At 35.9% G+C, this 20,469-nt stretch overlaps 2 protein-coding genes across 2 annotated transcripts; both read left to right on the forward strand.

Annotated features, from left to right (window-relative positions):
* The first annotated feature begins 11,563 nt into the window (after positions 1-11,563).
* Positions 11,564-12,610, forward strand: LOC108198044 (uncharacterized). Its single transcript, XM_017365826.2, has one exon. It carries the CDS (start codon positions 11,564-11,566, stop codon positions 12,608-12,610), a length of 1,047 nt encoding a protein of 348 aa, XP_017221315.2.
* A 287-nt stretch (positions 12,611-12,897) lies between these two features.
* LOC135148403 (uncharacterized) lies at positions 12,898-18,677 on the forward strand. The gene is made up of 5 exons (XM_064083537.1): positions 12,898-13,400; positions 13,487-13,652; positions 14,505-14,560; positions 17,219-17,469; positions 17,592-18,677. The coding sequence occupies exons 1-4, from the start codon at positions 13,347-13,349 to the stop codon at positions 17,294-17,296; spliced, it is 354 nt and encodes a 117-aa protein (XP_063939607.1). The 5' UTR covers positions 12,898-13,346; the 3' UTR covers positions 17,297-17,469; positions 17,592-18,677.
* Positions 18,678-20,469: the final 1,792 nt, after the last annotated feature.

The following is a 20,469-nucleotide window of genomic DNA, read 5'->3' on the forward strand; positions in this document are numbered from 1 at the left end:
TAGTATCTTCACAGGTTTGTTTTCTCAGAAAAATAAAAATGAAATCATTAATCAAGATTCAGAGTTTACAAACATCAGAGTATATCGTCAGAGAATGACGATCAGAGAATATCATCAGAGTATAGCACACAGAGTATATCATCAGAGAATGTCATCAGATTTTAACAATCAGAGTATAGCATGGCAAATTTGTGAGCAATACATATGGTAATTTGAAAGATCTGACCAGTATGTTTACTCAGTTCCTGATATCATTCCTAGCTCATTCACCAGTCTAGTGAAGGTTGCTTCACTTAGTGGTTTGGTGAATATGTCTGCTAGCTGCTGTTCTGTGGGAACAAAGTGAAGTTCAATGGTTCCTTCCTCCACATGCTCCCGTATAAAATGATATCTTATACTGATGTGCTTTGTCAGAGAATGTTGAACTGGATTTCCTGTCATAGCAATAGCACTTTGGTTATCACAATAAATAGGAATTTTAGAAAAGGATAACCCATAGTCCAACAGTTGATTCTTCATCCAAAGAATCTGAGCACAGCAGCTGCCTGCAGCTATATACTCTGACTCTGCTGTTGATGTTGAAATAGACTTCTGCTTCTTGCTGTACCAAGAAACTAGTCTTCCTCCTAGAAATTGACAACTCCCACTTGTGCTTTTTCTGTCAATTTTGCAACCTGCAAAATCTGCATCAGAGTATCCAATTAGACTAAAATCTGATTCTCTAGGATACCATAATCCCAATGATGTGGTTCCCTTGAGATATCTGAATATCCTCTTTACTGCAATCAGATGAGGCTCTCTTGGATCTGCCTGAAATCTTGCACATAGACATGTGGCATACATAATGTCTGGTCTACTTGCAGTCAGATAAAGCAAAGATCCAATCATTCCTCTATAGTTTGTGATATCCACTGATGCACCAGTATCTTTGTCTAGTTTTGTTGTTGTTGCCATAGGAGTAGTTGCAGCTGAACTGTCTTGCATACCAAATTTCTTCAAAAGATTTCTGGTATACTTGGCTTGATTTATAAAAATCCCATCTTCAGTCTGTTTGACTTGTAAACCCAGAAAATAACTGAGTTCCCCCATCATGCTCATTTGGTACCTGGACTGCATGAGCTTGGCAAATCTTTGACAGAGTTTAGCATTAGTGGAGCCAAAAATAATGTCATCAACATAGATTTGAACTAAAAGCAGATCATTACCATGATTCAAATAAAACAGAGTTTTATCTATGGTACCTCTAGTAAATCCATTTTCAAGAAGAAATTGAGCCAGAGTTTCATACCATGCCCTTGGAGCCTGCTTTAGTCCATAAAGTGCCTTGTCCAATCTATAGACATAGTCTGGATGCTTTGGATCCACAAAGCCTGGAGGTTGTTCAACATATACCTCTTCATCCAGTTTCCCATTTAGAAAAGCACTTTTGACATCCATCTGAAATACCTTGAATTTCTTGTGAGCAGCATAGGCCAGAAAGATTCTGATTGCCTCCAATCTTGCAACTGGAGCAAATGTCTCATCATAATCAATACCTTCCTGTTGTGAATACCCTTTTGCCACAAGCCTTGCTTTATTCCTTGTAATGACACCCTCACTGTCAGTTTTGTTTCTGAACACCCATTTTGTACCAACTATGGATCTGTCTTTAGGTCTTGGTACTAGGGTCCATACTTTGTTTCTCTCAAACTCATTTAGCTCCTCTTGCATGGCTTGAATCCAGTCAGCATCTTGAAGAGCTTCCTCCACTTTCTTTGGTTCAGTTTGAGACAGAAAGCAATGATGTAAACACTCATTTGCTGTAGCTGTCCTTGTTTGCACACCTGCTTCTGGATTTCCAATTATTAGATCAGGTGTGTGAGATTTTGTCCACTTCCTAGCATGTGGAAGTTGACCATTTTCATCATTGGATCCTCCCCCTTGATCCATGCTCTCTTGATTCTGTTGATTATTCTCTGTAGCTCCCCCTGCATTTGTGCTATCAGAGTTTGAATCAGTATTCTCTGATAAGTTTGATTCAGCATTCTCTGAGAAATCTTGGGTAGAGTCTGAAACATTCTGATGCTCCCCCTCAGCAAGTGCTTCATTATCATGGACTTGTAAATTTTCATCAGAGTTTGCTGTATCTTGTTCACAGTCAGAGTTTGACTGTTCATCAGAGTTTATCGAATCAGAGAATATTTCTTTATTCTCAAAATGCAGTTTTTCATGATCATCCATATCTGTTAAGCCAATAATTTTCTTGTCATCAAATGACACATGTATGGATTCCATGATCACCTTGGTTCTGAGATTGTAGACTCTGAAGGCCTTAGTTATCAGAGGGTAACCTACAAAAATGCCTTCATCAGCTTTTAAATCAAACTTGGTAAGCTGTTCTGGATGAGTCTTCAAGACAAAGCATTTGCACCCAAATATATGAAAATATTTCAGATTTGGCTTCTTTTTCTTCACCATCTCATATGGGGTCTTGCCATGCTTATTAATCAAGGTTGCATTTTGAGTGAAACAAGCTGTTTGAACAGCTTCTGCCCAGAAATAAGTAGGCAATTTAGCCTCATCAAGCATAGTTCTGGCAGCTTCTATAAGAGTCCTGTTTTTCCTTTCAACTACACCAGTTTGCTGTGGTGTTCCAGGTGCAGAGAATTGTTGCACTACACCTCTTTCTTTGCAGAACTCTTCCATTGTTGAATTTCTGAACTCAGTTCCATTATCACTTCTAATGATCTTCACTTTGTCTTCAGATCCATGGTCCAGTTGTGTCACATGATCCATCAGATGCAAGGCTGTTTCATCTTTAGAGGGAAGAAAATATACCCAAGTGTATCTGGTATACTCATCAACAATGACAAGAGCATATTTCTTCCTTGCAATGGATGGTACATTAACTGGTCCAAATAGATCAACATGTAGAAGATGATATGGTTTCTTTATTGAGAATTCAGTCTTACTCTTGAAGGATGTCTTTCTCTGCTTGGCCTTTTGACATGAATCACATAATCCATCAGATGTGAGTAGTGATTCAGGGAGTCCTCTCACAAGCTTTTTCTTTATAAGCTCATTTATAGAGTTGAAATTCAGATGTGAGAGCTTCTTATGCCACTTCCAACTTTCTTCTGCAGAGATCCTTGTAGACAAGCAAATTGCTTTTCCTTCAGAGTTTGTAGGCAAGTGGATTTCATAAATATTCCCATGTCTGTGAGCAGTCACTGCCACTTTGCCTGTTGACTTGCTTACTATCTCACTGTGTTCTTCATAGAAATCAACATGATATCCTCTGTCACAGATTTGACTGACAGAGAGTAAATTGTGTTTTAGCCCTTGAACAAGAGCTACATTTGATATGATGACATTTCCAAGATTGATGTTGCCATATCCCAGAGTCCTTCCTATGTTGCCATCTCCATAAGAAACACTTGGGCCAGCCTTCTCCACAAACTCTGACAGCAGGGACTTATTTCCAGTCATGTGTCCTGAACATCCACTGTCCAAGACTAGAATATTCTTCCTGTTGCCCTGCAATCACAAAGACCACTAATTGTTAGTTTTAAGGACCCAGACTTGCTTGGATCCTTTGGCCTTATTAAGTTTGTTAGCTTTTGCAGCGGAATATTTATTATTATCAGAGTTTGAGCTAACAGACTTTGCAACAGAGTTTGTACTAGAAACAGAGTTTGTACTTGCAGAGTTTTTATTAACCTTTAAAGAAGGTTTCAATTGATAATAATCATAATACAAACTATGATATTCTTTGCAAGTATAAATAGAATGCCATAAACTACCACAATGAAAACATGGATCTTGTGGTTTATATCTAATACTACTTTTTCTAACTCCAGACTTTGTAGGTAAAGAGTTAATGTCCTTGTTCTTCCTGCAAAAATTAGCAAGATGATTAGTATTCCCACAGTTATGGCATGTCTTCCTAGGTGCATTTGGAATAGGCATGTAGTTATTACTCTTGTCTATTCCAATCTTGCCATTTCTATTTTTCCTAGGCTCTTTGTTTTTGTCATCAGACTTTACCCCTTTAAGCTTGTGTTTAAGCTGTTTCTGAGTCATCAGTCCTATGTTAACCTGTTTGGGCTTATCAGATTTTAAATTGTTGTTAATCTCTGATTTTGGTCTATTCTGTTTAGACTTAGAGGATTCAGCAACAAATTTAACAGGTTTAACCTTAGGTTTTTGAGTTTTAACAAACTCTGTTTTTGATGACTCAGCTTCTGAGTTATCAGTGTAACCTAGTCCCTTCTTCCAGTTTCCACTACCTAAGATATCCTGAGTAGTTTTGCCTGAATTAGTCCATGTCTTAATGATTTCCCTTTCCTTAGCAAGTTCTGATTGAAGAGATGCATACCTCTTTAATAATTCATCTTTGACAATGACAGCATCATCTCTTTCTTTCTGAACTTCCAACATCTGAACTAATTCTTTTTCTAGAAAATCATTCCTTTTCTTTACACTCAGAGTTTCAGATTTTAATCTTTCATTTTCTAAAGTCTGATCTCTAAAGCTGATATGCAAAGTTTTAAGAAACAATCTTAACTCAGTTATATCTTCAGTATCAAAGGCAAGAGTACAATGAGGTACCTTAGCAGGAGATTCAGAATTGTTGTCAGTGTTTGCCATCAGAGCATAATTGACTTCTTCTTCTGAATCAGATGTATCTGTCCAGTTTCCTTTCTTGGTGATAAAGGCCTTTTCTTTTTCCTTCTTGGCTTTCTTGCATTCAGATGCAAAGTGTCCCTTTTCACCACAGTTGAAACAGGTATACTTGTCAGCTTTTACAGCTTTTCCTTCTTTGCCCTCATTCTTCTTAAAGTTCTTCTTGTCATAAACTCTGTCAGAGTTTCTGTCTTTCCTTGAAAAACTTTTGCCTTTGTTGAACTTTTTGTAGGCCAACTTCTTGAAGCTTTTCACCATCAATGCTGCTAACTGCATCATCTCATCATCACTTTCTTCAGAGTCTGAGGGAACATCAGAGTTTGAGTCATCAGAGTTTGATGACTCAATGTCAGACTTTGTGACATGAGCTTTTCCTTTGCTCTTAGCAGCTTCCTCTTGAACTTTCAGAGCAACAGACTTTGATTTTCCTCCATGACGTTTGCTCCTTTGCTCCATTTCAAGTTCATGAGTCTTCAGTCTTCCATAAACATCATCAAGAGACATTTCTCCAAGATCAAGATTGTCTCTTATTGTGGTGACTTTCAAATCCCATTTTTCAGGAAGAGCCAGAAGGAATTTGAGATTTGAGTCTTCAAGATCATATTCCTTGTTTACCAGAGATAAGTCATTCAACAGTTTGACAAATCTGTCATACAGATCTGTCAAGGACTCACCAGATTTTGAGTCAAAGTGCTCATACTCCTGTGTAAGGATTGTTTTTCTGTTTTTCTTTATGGCCTGAGTTCCCTGACATCTGGTTTCTAGAGCATCCCAGATTTGTTTAGCAGTTTTGCACCCAATCACCCTATTTGACATTGCATTATCAAGGGCACTGTGCAGAAGGTGTTTTACCTTAGAGTCTTTACCAATTGACAAGATGTCCTCAGGGGTGTAATCTTTCTTTTCTTTTGGAACCATCTTCTGAGGTTCATCTGCAATCCCAACAGAGAGCTTGGTGGGCATATGTGGTCCATCAAAGATCCTGTCAAGGTATTCTGGATCAACAGAGTCTAAGAATATTATCATTCTTTCTTTCCAGACTGGATATTCAGATGCCTTAAGGATTGGAACTCTAAAGGATGAAGCTTGTGATTTTTCAGACATGATTGTGTTTAAGATCTCACTGTAGTAATCTTAACAGAGCTGGCTCTGATACCACTTGTTAGGTCCTATAAACTCACTATATAATCTGATATAGTGATCACAATCTGTAACACAGTAAGACAATATAAGAGATTGAAAGTAATAAACTCTTATATTCACAAAGCTTTTTAATGGTTACAAAAGCTCTCTCAGTGATTTATAATGTATCACTAAGAGCTGCTAGGGTTCTTAATAATATACTCGATAACTCAACTCATCTAGAGTAACCCTAATCTGTGTTTATATAGACACAGTTACAAAATCAATCTCTGATTTGATATCCTATAAATCTGCTATGAATTCTATCAATCAAAGATTGCTCCAGTTTTCTGTTTAGTTTCCATAGCCAGTAAATCACTCCTCCGCTTCTATCCTTCCTTGAAGTATATCCGCTTCTGAGCTCTTTCCACGTGTAAACTCTGATGAATCTTGACTATGTAAACTCTGGTCAGACTTTATCAAACTCTGTCAGACTTTATCAAACTCTGTCAGACTTTACTAAACTCTGATCAGCTTCCAGATTAAACTCTGATGATTCCTGTTCTAAAACAGACTTTAAGAATTTTAGTAATCATCAATTATATTTAACAGGATGCAATGCCATATTTATAGGCAAAGCATTTGTACTTGTAAGACAATTGAAAGACAAGACAATTGTAAGTAGCAAAGACAAAGTGGCAAGGGCAAGACAATCACAGATTGCCTTGCAAGCACAAGACACAGCAGAAAGACAATTTTAAAGCTAGCAAGACAATTAACCTTCGGTAGGACAATTGCAATTGTCTTGCTGAAACCATTCGGTCAGACAATCTTGGATTGTCTTGGCAGAATGCATTCGGCCAGACAAACAAAGATTGTCTTGAAAGACTCAGGAATTGTCTTGCAGCCATTTCCTCGGTCAGACAATCAAAATTGTCTTGGCTGTGCATAATCGGGCAGACAATCCAGAATTGTCTTGCTGAGTACCATTCGGTCAAACAATTAAGAATTGTCTTGTAAGCTTCAGTCAGACAATCAGGATTGTCTTGCAGGCAAAGCTTCGGTCAGACAATCTGTATTGTCTTGGCAGCTTGAAATAATCTATTAAATATTTAATCACCCATTCATCAGTAGAATTGCTTCCCGTCTTCTTTAAACATTAAAAACTCCGTCTTGATCAGTCGAACGAACGAACCACCAACTCTGCTTGACTTCAAATATTCAATTTGAATAACTGATACACAGATGTACTGTCTGGTTCATCTGTATCTAATTAAATCAAATATTCTTTGTCAAATAAACATTAAGAATTTGATTTGTTCGTCGAGTCTTCGTCTTGTAAGTACTTCTTCATTAAATGGAATCTTCTGATAAAATAAAGTATAGAAACTTTATATCTTCTGAACTCCTGGACGTGCCACAAAAGATTATTTGTGCACTGAGGCTTGAACATATTAATGAACTTCTTTCAGTGGTGTGCAGCAGCATCCTGGAATTTATCTGACATATAATTCCAATAAATCATTTGACGTTCTTCGTACGGATTCCGATGACTTGCTATTTACTGAGCTTTCTTATCTGAATTGAGTTGTACCTCTTTAAATACAAATAGGCTGAACATATGCCTTTCAATATGATCTTTTAATGACTAATCGATATTTTTTTAGACGAACTAATTTTTTAAGTACGACTTATATGTGTTATTTTGGCACAGAATAATTCATGTAGGATACAAAATGCATATAATATAATATTATATTGATATTAATTGCTCTTATTACAATGATGAAATTTTTTGATTATAATTGTTAGATGATATGATCTTTTAATGACTAATCAATATTTTTTTAGACGAAATAATATTTTAAGTACGACTTATATATGTTATTTTGGCACAGAAGATACAAAATGTATATAATATAATATTTATTGCTCTTATTACTATGATGAAATTTTGTGATTATAATTGTTAAATGATATGACCATTTAAGGACTAATCGATATTTTTGTCTCTGAGCGTAGTTATAAACTGTGATATGGAAAAATATATTATAATTGTGTAATTAAGAGTTACTGATCTTCAATGATATAAATCGCTAATTATAATTGTTATATGATATGATCTTTTAACGACTAATGGATTTTGACAGAATTTTAAAATAAGATGAATATATTAAATTTACAAAATGTAAAGACATTGTTTAAAGAAAATATTAAGTGAATTTTAGAATAGAATAAAGTTCATGAGGAAAATTTATATTAGATCTATTTTATTTTGGGAAATTTAGGTGAGATAATTTCAGAAACATTACCAATACTCTCGTGTGTGTGTGTGTGTGTATATGAGTTTTTTTATCTCATAAAATATAGGTGATATTATCTAAGAAATATTGTTAACACCCTCGTGTATTTTTATGAGATATATTTTTTTTTACCTCAGAAAATTTAGGTGGGATAATTTCAAAAATATTATACTCATTTTAAAAATTGAATTCCAAATTATTTTTTTATTTGATCGATTTTCATATTTACTTAATAAAAAAATGTGATTTTATATTTTTAATTAAGTCATAAAATATTTCAGAAGTATTTTTCATTCACTCTCTCCGTCCCTATTTATCTGTCCACTTTGAAAGTAAAAATTTGTCCTTATTTATCTGTCAATTTATACTTTCAAAACTAATTTAATGATAGTTTTTCAAATATATCTCCATAATTTCAATTTTCAAGGCTTGACTTATTTACAACTTGGTTGAATTCATGTTTTCAAGACATAAAGTAAGGGTATTCCACCATTTTCAAGATATTAATTAGAGGTATTTAATAAAAAAGTTTATACAATCAATTATTTCTTGGTATGTGTTTTTTTTTCCAAAATGGACAGATAAAAAGGGACGGAGGGAGTAATATTTTGCATATGAAAATGTTACAAGTTCAAATCAATATACAATCTTAATTTTCAAATGACTCAAAACTTTGTATCATTTCTTGTAAATTGTGCCGCCTCCTCTTCTGTTTCATATGCTTTCTTGGGCTCCTTTCAATTTCTAACCACCCTGAACAACTTCTTTACAAAACTAACCACCCTTTTTTCCACTTCACAAAACTGACCACCCTAAATCCTTGGCGAACATTACATGAAATCCCTTATATGTTCGCCCCTGCCAAGGGCGAACATAACTAAAATTTTTTATATGTTTGCCCCTTCCAAGGGCGAACATATAAGGGCTTTAAACTTCTCATTTGCCTCGTATCACTTGCACATATGATGAGTTTATTTCATTTTTAAAAAAATGTAAATATAAAAAATACTAAAAATTCGTTTACAAAAAAATTACATATAATGGGTTTATTTGATTTAAAAAAAATGTACATATAATTGGTTGTTTTGTAAATATTGAAATGATATTATTTTATTGATTAAAAATGTCATGAGTTGAAGTGATAATTGAGTAAATTTATTTTAGTTTAATTGGCATATAAAATGAGTTGAAGTGATAATTGAGCAATTTTTTTCATAGAGAATATTAAAACAACGATAATACGACTTAAACTGAAAAGGAGAAAACAATCACGACGAAAATAAAGACCACTTAATCATCCTCGGACGACATTACACTATCAGAATAATAATCCGGAGTGATGAGTAACTATAGTTAAATCAAACAGTTAACTAAGTGTGTGTTGCATTGGATACGTATGGTCATATCCTAATAAATTGGAGCTATTGTTCTTCTATACACATCCTATGCATTATTACACTTGTGAAGCAGCAATTATTCAATGAGCCAGCCTTTTTTTTACAGCAAAATATAGTGGAATTATGAGATTTTTCTTGAAGGGTGTGCAGGATTTGCTGCAACCCCTTTTATCAAAGGAGCAATTATAACTCCTCCTGCTCATGCACAGTATGCGTATGGTCACATCCTATGTAATTGCAGCTACTATTCACTTGAAGGGTGTGTACGTATAGTCACATCCTATGCACTATTACACTTGTGAAGCAGCAATTATTCAATGGTCTCTTTATATGTTGCAGCTCTCCATGCATATTGAATCACAGCTAAACACAACAACCACCATAGCAAATCCAGTTTGAAACTCTTCAAAAAATAGAGAAGCACACAAACACACACAACCACAATAATGGCAGGCTACGTAAACGTGAACATCTTCTGGGGCGGTGAAATCGTCAAGCAAGATAACGATGTTATCTATACGGCTGATCCAAAAGAGATGAGGTTTATCAAATTCGGCACTACATTGGAAGAGTTACACGATATTGTGTATGAGGTTATGAACATAAGTAGGCATCACTGGAATTTGAAACTCAGTTTCAAATATCCTAGACTTGGTGTCGGTAACCTCGTAATAGGATATTTTGTCAAGTCCATTAGGTCGGACGACGATGTGAGGAGGATGCTAAGCATCCCCGGCCGATTTCTGTACGGGATGGGAGACGTATGGATGTTTGTTGAAGCTGAGAGTGTTGCTCAGCAAAGCCAACCCTATGAAGCCCCATGGACCCAACAATCTGGGCAGACGCATACATTTCTTGATAGCCAACAATATGATGGGAACTATGCAGGAAACTATGGGGGGGGTTACGGTGGCGACTATGGAGGAAGCGAGTTGGGGTCTATGGCCGGATTGTCAAATAGCGTATTCCAAAGTGGCTACAACTACGGGACTGTAGGGCAGTTTGTCGGGGGCTCTAGTAATACGGGACGTTTTGACGTTGAAGAAGTTGTTGAGGAGGACACACAATTGTCGCCGCCTCGTCAAACGCCGGACAGAAGTGCAGCTCTGAATCTTGCACTTCACGGGGACGAAGAAGATGAAGAAAATGCCACGGAACGAGCATTAACTACAAGTGACGATTCGGATTGGAATCTGTCACACGATGAGGTTAAGGAAGAATCTGAAGACTTTTCAGAAGCCGACTCGGATGAAGTCCGAGAGGGGAATACCTCGTTGCAGACGCGCGATATGTCTGTTTATGTACCTAAGGCTGCATGGTTTGGATCTCAGCAGTACGAGACTGAGATAGTGTCCAATGTGGACACTATCATGTCCCACGGGTTCAATCCATCCGTTGAAGAGTTAGGCGTCGGAGCCATGTTTCGTAACAAAGAGGTTCTAATCTCGGCGGTTAAGGAGGCACATATTAAAATGAATCGGAACTTTGTTGTGCAAAAAAGCACTACGCAAAAATACAAAGTCAAGTGTACAGTCTATGATTGTAAGTGGAAGTTAAGGGCGGTGAAGAAAAAGCAGCACGGTATGTTTGAAATCACAGAATGTCCTCAGACACACACGTGCTTGTTGGATAGGCCGACACAGGATCATAAGAAGATTTCAGCAAAAATGATAGGGTCATTGGTTGCTCCACACGTAAGTCGCACAACCTATTGTCTCTTATTAACATTGATTTTCTGTCCTTTTGATTGTTAATACTTGTTCGTTTCAACAGATTTCACAAACCCCAAATCTTAGGGTAACAAACATTATAACAATGGTGAACGATGAGTTCCAGCACATTGTTAGTTACAACAAAGCGTGGAGGGGGAAGATGGCTGCAATGGAGACCCTTTATGGCAATTGGCAGACAACCTATAATGAGTTACCACGGTTCTTGTCTGTCATGGCAAGTACAAATCCAGGGAGCGTAATGGAGATTGATGCGGTTCCACATCAAAATGAGATTGATGCGGTTCCACATCAAAATGAGATTGGCAAATCTGTATTTGTTCGCGCATTCTGATGTTTGAAGGCGATGATTGATGGCTGGCAGCATGCTCGCCCAGTCATTTCAATTGATGGTACATTCCTCAAGGGAAAGTACAATGGAAAGTTGCTGGTTGCGGTGGGAGTGGACGCTAACAACCACCAATATCCAATCTGTTTTGCCCTCGTGGATGAGGAGACTACGGAGAACTGGTCCTGGTTCCTACGTCTTCTACGAAGACATGTATGCCGAGAGAGACTTGGCGTTTGTATTATATCGGACCGTGCCCCCGGGATCCTCGCTGCAGTGAATGACGAGCGGAACGGCTTCACTGAACCTTTTGGTGTTCACAGATACTGCCTCCACCATGTGAGAAGCAACTTCTCCAAACATCACCCGGGAAATGAGTTGAAGATGTACATGTGGCTAGCAGGCCGAACACCACAAATAAGAAAGCACGAGGCTTACATGAAACATATTGCCCGCATTTCTCCCCAAGCGTTGACATATTTGCGGGAGATAAATCCTGCCTTGTGGACCATCTGTCATGACACAGGCCACGCTCGTTACGGCCAGGCCACTACCAACGTGACGGAGAGTTTCAATGGCAACATTCGACAAGCTCGCTTCCTACCGGTCACCGCAATGATGGAATTCCTCTTTTACAAAACTGTAAGGACGGTGAATAAGGAGAGAAACGCTGCTCTAGAAAGCATGCAAGAAGGTCATGAACTCTGCCTGCGAGCGAGGAGAATGTTGGAAACCAATATTGAGAGGGCTAACGCCCACCATGTTGAAACATTTCACCGGCAAAGTGGTTTATTCTCCGTAAAGACGCGTAGGTATAGGTTCAAAGGTGTGGAAAAGGGCGGAAACACACAGGTCGTGGACATCAAAGGGGATACTTGCACATGCGGGAAATGGGCCTGTCATCGCCTTCCATGTTCTCATTTGATTGCTGGGTGTAATCGTAATTCCATAAACTGGAAGCAGTGGATCGGTCCTTACCACTACACTCCCGTTTTGCAAAATATGTGGGAGCCTATGATATATCCGTTACCAGCAACCGGCTATTGGGATGTGCAACTCCATTAGCATGGCAAAGGTATGGAACTGTGGTGCCGAACGAGGTTCTGCGAAAGATAAGAGCAAAGCGAGGCCAAAGGGGGCAGTCGGTGAGAATACGGACCGAGATGGACAGTTTCCGGACGGGTCACAAATGTAGTCGGTGCAAGCAAGAAGGTCATACTAAGCGGAACAAGAAGTGCCCTATGTACAATGCATAATACATTGTATACATATTAGATGTTACTATGTATTCAGGTTATTATATGCATTTTCTCAGTTTCATGTCTTAACCCTTTAGTTTCACGTATATGCTCCTATTATTAGAATACTAGTAATAAAGTTGTTCCTTAATTTAGACGATTCTTTATTACTTAACATAGTTCGTATTATCTGTTTTGTTTTAACTATGCCAGTGCTGTATGTGTGTATGTGCATGTTTTTAGTGTTGGAATGATTCTTTTTAAGTTTTGCAATATTTAGGTTGTTTTGTTACCGGGGTTTCTAGTAAAGGTGAAATCTTTGATTAATTTGGGCTTCTTTAGAGATACTGGTTGCTATCTTTCATGAAATATTTGATAAATTTTTCTACAGTGGGAAGCTTTTTCAGCTTGTTGAGTAGTTACGCTTTAGTTGTTTTGATTTGTATTCTATTTTATTGATTTTGATTGTTAGGGTTTTGATTTTTTAATTCTCTGTGTATTGAATTTAATTTGGGAGTTTCATGTATTCATTCTAATTATGAAATTTACTTTATGTAGGCAAGATGATTCTTGTCGACAAAAAGTTGATTACTGACGGTATCAAGAACGGGGAGAAGGTATATGCAATTTTGGTTTCGATTTTTATTTTCGTTTAAGCATATACCCATTGCCTACTTAATTTTTTTCTCCTCTTTTGCTGCAGTATCAAATCTACCCTGAGGATGTCGACATCAGTAGAGTTCCTAGGATTTTTCACAGCTCCTGTGCTAATGGTCATGTGTTCTACAACTTTCCTCAAGATGATCGTGAACAATTAAAAATGCTAGGGCAACCGAGATCATTTCGAGGACCGCGTGTACAACGCCATTGTAAGTTTTCCATTGTTTTCTCCGTTATAATTATATGCTATTCGAGTTAGTTTGAGATTTCAAATTAACTGCAATGAGTTACAATCGAGAAATCCCAATTTTGAGAAATATAGTATATTGACAATATTTTAAAGATATAATTGAGATATATATTTAGCATGGTGACAGTGGCGGATACAGGATTTAATATATGGTGTGTCACTAATCCGACCTTTCATCCTGTCACTACTCAACAAGCAAATAAAGCAATGAATTTTATTAAATTATTCTACTGTGACATTTTCATAAACACGTTGTAAACCCAATTTTTTTTGTCAAAGTGTATATTTTTTGAAATTTGAGAAACCCGAATTTAAGCAAAACAATTTAGACCATATATATGTGGAGTTTGAAAGATAGATAGATGGATTTTTAAATTAAATCTGATCATTGGAGTCTGGAGAAGTGAAAGAGCACAAGTAGGCGAGCAGTATGATCTATCAAGTATAGAGTTTAACAGTTTTTTATGAATGCTGCTCAAAGAGAAGGACACATATATATATACTAGAATTTTTTTTTTTTAGATAATGGTGTGTCACGTGACACACCATTCCATACTATACATCCGCCCCTGCATGGTGATCTACAGGGTAAATCAAGTATTTCATCAACTTTTGAATGTCTTGATTTGTTTTTTTCTACTTGTATGTATAACTGGTATTTGTGTAGAAGCTATTAATTCTCATATAGTGAAGGTTGATAGTCATGTGGTAACGACCCCCTTAACTTTTTACTTTATGTTTCCTTCTGTGAGATTATATGCTTTTTTTCTTTTTTCGTCTACCAACCTAACTTAATTTTTGTATTGGATAGTTGGCGATGATGATGAGTCCAGTCGAGGTGAGGTGAGTGCATCCAAACGACGTGAGGTGAGTGCATCCTTGTTTATTATTATTGTTAGTTTGTAAAACATTTTACGTGGGTTTCCTTATTAATCTGCGGTGCCATGAAAGTTCTGATTGGAACATGTTAATTCACTAAATATATGATACATGTTCAGTAGTATATCCATGTTCAGTAGTATTATATGTGACAGTTTGTTGTGTAACACTAACACTAGTTCGTACTTCTCAGTATATCAATACTTATAAGATCCATAACCATCAAAGAATTTTAGAATTAGAACATTCACCAGAAAAGAGACAAAAGGAAACAAGATCCAATTAACTAAATAAGTTTGAACTCTTCTAGTTAAACAAGATCCAATTTAGCTAAATCTTGAATGAATATTGATTGTCTGGTCATAAATGATTATATGGTCTTACCACTCGACAACCATATGAATTGGGCCAAAGAGATTATTAAACAGAACATGGAACTTGGTTTCGGCCATAAAAATTACAATTGTTCAGGCTAAATCAAGTATAAAGACATGGCATCGATACGACCTCATCTGCAAATATTAAGCAGAAAAATTATAAATTTCATAGTATAAGAGGTTTATATGCAACTATTGGAATACATATTACATGTGTAAACTGTTTTAATAGAGATTAGTATTAGGTATGACATAAACTGTGAAAGAGTTTTCCACACAGACTGCAGTGAAGATTAGTATCAACAATTTTATTTTATTGTATCAAATCACACACAACAAAGAATTGAAGAATTTAACACAATATAAGTTTAAAACTTACCTAGTAGAAATTAGATGGGAACAGCTTGAAAGTGATTAAGGCAGTCCAATATGTTTTTTTAAGATTTTTTTTTTAGTTCATAAGACGTGTGAATCAGATGAATTCTCACAAATCTTCAATTAGAGATACAAAATATCCCGGAATAGGGTTGACTGTTAAATACTATTTAACATCCAACATGTAGTAGAGACTAGAAATTAAGAACCTGAGCCTGAAATTTTACTGAACAGGACTATTAATCAGAATAAAACATTCAGAATCAGTCTCTGATAGCTACTATTTGAGCTGGAATGCGTTTTCAGGATAAGGCCGTGTGGGATGGCGGAAATACACGCCTCATAGAGTATTGTTATTATATTAAATGTAAAACTGCTATATGAGTTGCACATGGGTCATGAAAGTGTATATATGGACAAACATCAAGACTTTGTGAATTGATGAGAGTGAGACGGTGAGTCACTCAAAGCTACTTCTGAAGCTCCAATGCAACTTCAGGAAAATATGAAAGAAATAATGCAATTCTGTAAACTTTATTAAAACATCTTTTTAAGGGAAAAACATATCTAAATTTTGCTGTACAAATCAGCGAGAGGTGCTTACTTAGTGTCTTGTCTTGACTATAATCTAGAAATATAAGTTGCTCTTCCTCATTAAATCTAGGGGCTCTTCTTCCTCATAAAATTCCAAAACTTGCTATCAATATTCACCCTAATAAAAATCGAAAACTAATATCTATTCACATATGCATTTAGCTTGTTTTGTACAGGGTCGAGCTGTGACAGTTAACTCTCTTAGAATTAAGTCCGGCAGAGTTGCGGTGCAATAGCTATCTGAATAGTAGGCCTGTACTGGGACTTCATTATTAGTCATTATAAGCCTGTCTACTAATATCTGGGTTGTAATAGAATGCCATTAAGAGCATTAGAAAATCAATTACAAATTTCAAGACTAGCCTTAAAAGTGTATGGATCCACCGAGAGAAAGACTTCTAAAAGTGATGTGAATGAGTCTTTGATAGCTACTTTTGAAACTAGTTAGTGAGAAAAATCAACACCCACCTTAAATGTTTATGGATTGACGAAAACCTTAGACTTTGATAAGTGATGAGAATGGGGTCTTTGAGAGCTGATTCAGAAACTCCATTGCAAATTCAAGAAAAGGAAGGAAATCAAAATGCAAGGATTGCCAGAGCCTCGTCTGGAACAGATTAATCAATAGGCTTGAGTAAAAACTTTGTATAAATCATATAAGGAAAGAATCAGACATGCTTATTGACTAGAATACCAACAGATACAATGGCTTCAATATTGCTTTGCTTTCTTCTTGATATAATCAGACAAGGACTAAAAAAATCATAAACTGGTCAATATTCCTGTTACTTGCAAACCCGAAAGAAGAGTGACCACAAATCTTATAAACAGGTGAAATATTCTAATAAACCTCCTCAGGAAGGATCTGCATTAATAAATAAAACATAATAAATTCTGGAATATGACCTCTAAGTTGGTTGCAAGAAAATTTAGAAGTGCAAGACAATGTATACCAGTGAGTTGCTGTGGAATTTTTCCTTCAAGTTGGTTAAATGAGAGGTCTAGCGACTCCAACATTAGAACATGTTAATTATTATTTTTAAAGAAGGAACTAGGAGTCTGTTTGGAGATGCTTTAAGCTACAAACAATTTTAAATCTATGTTGACAATATTTTACCACCTACTATCATACCCCTCATTTTTTTTAAATCAGCAGCAAGTTGTTGCCACTTTAATTCTAGAACTGAAAGATCCTCCCCTGTCTTTGCATGGCTTACGTGTTGATTTAGTGTTGTACTAGTGTACTATACATGTTTTTTGTTGTTTGTTTTTTTTATTTTGTATATCATGTTTGACTTAGGTATATCGCGTGGTCGTGGAAGCTAACAGAGTTACAGTGGAGGATTGCCTTAAACTACTCGAAGGAATTGACTGGTAAAATTATCTTGTTCTTTAAGGGTTATTTTATTTATATTTTTATGTGATGGTTGGTATTGCCTGATTTTCTCTTTTATCTACAAATTTTGTATAGCAAAAGTATTGCATGCTCTGTGCAAAAAGCCAATCTTTTCTTTGCTGAGTTGAACAAGGATGATGCTACAAGGCTCAAAGGTCTGTTTTGTCCTTTGTCTTTGCTTTCTAGGGCTGATCAAATTGGAGAGAATAAGAAAAAGTAAAATTGTTAAAAAAGTGATTAGAACTATATTTGATGCATCTTCTTGTTTGTTTTTCAGATTCGAATGGAGTTGTGCGGGTATATCCGCGTCCAAGAGTTATGATTAAGCATTGATGTCCCTGAAACTTGATGTCTGGAAAATTTTAATGTGTATGATGTCTTTTTAAGTTTGGGAAAAGGTTACCTTGATGAGCGGAACCTTTTATGTGACATTTTGACACTTAAGGAACGAGGATATTAACTACTAAGTGCTTGTTTGGTACACCATGGGAAATGGGAATTGACTTGCTAAATTTTATACTTCGTGTAAATAAAGTGTTCTTGGGAAGTGCTGTTTTTTTTTTTTTTGGTTGATAGTAAGTAATTTAGACTTCCTGGTTATTCATTTCTCATTACATGCTCTGTTTAACAAGTCCACTTCCTATGTGATATGTCAAATTACTAACATCAATTTAACCTCAAGGATAACTTTGCTATTTGTTCTTTCTTTTAGTTGTATGGTTCTTCTTGAATCTTGATTTATTAATTAATTTAAAGGTGTCTACTGATCCAGTGAGTACTAGGCATGTTTGAGGGTTGAGAAGGTCAAGAGTTGTCGTCGTTCAGCATTGCTCAGTATGGGTCTCTAAAACTCAGTCGTGTCGTGTCATCTTCCTGAGTCGTGTCATCTTCCTGTTGCAGCGGTTATTTGTTACCATGCCTTCTGATTTGTGTCAAGTTATTGTATTAACTATATTTATGTGGCCTTTATGGATCCTTTTATCAGCAACATTTGTGTCTGCCCAGTTTGTTCATGATAGAAGAAAAAATGAAAATTAAGGGAATGAAAAAAGTTTAAAGTCAAACATTAACATATTGTTCAGATAAAGTACTGTTCTCTGGAGATATAGTTATATCTACATGAGTATAAAACCAAGCAGAGGTGAACATACAGAGAACTAGTAATATTACAAGATGCTTACCTGCTACACTCTTGGCAAAATCGTTCTAGATCTCCTACCACCTTTGAACATTTGGAATGACTTTCACAAACTCTATGTTTCCAGTGATACTCTTTTGCTGATGAAAGATACAGGTTGCAGTTTTCAACCTGGCATTGTGGAGTAGGTGCTGTTTGACAAGGTGGTCTCAGTTTCTTTGCAGTTGAAGCCGATGCTACAGGTATATTTGAGAAAGATGAGGTTTTTGAGTTATTTCCAGTAGAACAATTCTTAAAATATGTCCGAAAATCTACGAATAATCATTATAAGATTCAAGATCTATCACTTATACTAACCCAGGTGTATACTCGACAAGCCCAAAATCCATTTCTGAGTTACTTCCTGAATCCCAAGCACTTTAACTTATTACGCATTTTCATACGATAAACCATTTATCGAATTACTAATTTACTACGAAACCTTTAGGAACTTGATCTTAACTGTCCCTAGTATTTATCATCCAAGTTTCGTATTTAATCTTGATCTTTAAGTCATCCGATCAAGGTCTCAAAGTTTACTAAGTAGTGCAGTCTCGTTTCACTAAAACTTACGTAAGTCATATTAACATGCTTATTGCACCAAAACAATCCTTGAATCAAGTACTAACTAGTCATGTATAAAGTCCTTAGGTTCAGGAGCTATTTTGGTTCGGGCTTAACAAGCAAAACAAGGCTTAACAAGATTTTGACATTACGATGGCTATGGGGCTGTTTGGGAAACGGAATCAATTTCTGCTTCTGGCTTCTGCTTTTCTTGACCCGTTTGTCTAAAGAAGTAGAAGCACTTTTAAGAAGATGAGAATGCTAGCTTCTCTCTCACAGCTTCTGCTTCTTTTCCAAACACTTTATTCACTTATTTACTTCTCATTTCTACTCCACTTCTTTACTTTAAGCATGGAATCACTTTTTTTAAGTTTAACCAAACGGGCCCTATGATTAAGTGATTCCTGCAGGTTTTTAAACTTACGTCCCCTTCGACAAACAACAACACAATCAAGATCAACTCACAACAACCATCTAATCTTAGTTAGACAACAACTCCATCCAAGTCCAAAATCAACCATCTTAGTAACTTACCCCCGTGGCACGAGGCTAATGTCACCATAATGCAGGTTACTTGTATAGTTGTATATATTAGTAAATATATACCTAATAATATATATACTTTCAATACAAATTAAAATATAAAACACTCTTTTTGAATACATTTATATTAAATTTTTATTACACAAAAATAATATAAATAATAAAATAAAATAATATTAAAGGAAACCCGTGCATCGCACGGGTTAAAGGCTAGTATGATGAATATGTAGTATCGTAAATTACAAGTTGGCCAATGGAATGCACATACAATACGCAAGAAGAGGCATAATCACAAATATCGCTCCCTTCGGGAGTCGAACCTGTGACCAAGAGGATACAAGTCCCCTCTTTAACCAGCCGAACCAACCTTTGCGGGCCCTACTCTTGACTTTGTGGCACACTTATAAGAGCTTTGACCACGTTAAAATTATTATTTTTTAATTTTTTCTTCTATAAATTAAAGTATATAACTTATATTTTTATTCAGAAAAAAATTAAAAAATAATTATTTTAACTATGCGGTCAAGGCTCTTAAAAGTATGTGTCAGAAAGTCAAACGTCAATTATTTGCAAACAACTATTAAAAAGGTTTTTCTCATCTTTCTGGTTTATAAAAACTAGGCAACAAAGCCACACTACGCGGTGTACGAACTATTTTTAAGATCGTGTATTTTATAATTTAACAAACTACTTGATAAGTCGCGCGTTGCGGCGGTCTATAAAAATTATATTAATGATTCAATACTAATATTTGTAAAGTATAATAATTTTGTGGCTGTCTATAAAAAATATATTAATGATTAAAATTAATATTTATAGGATAAAATAAATTTTATATCATAAAAATCTTGATGTAATACCAATACTAATA

Source organism: Daucus carota, chromosome 8 (assembly GCF_001625215.2).
Source record: "Daucus carota subsp. sativus chromosome 8, DH1 v3.0, whole genome shotgun sequence".
Lineage (NCBI taxonomy): Eukaryota > Viridiplantae > Streptophyta > Magnoliopsida > Apiales > Apiaceae > Daucus > Daucus carota.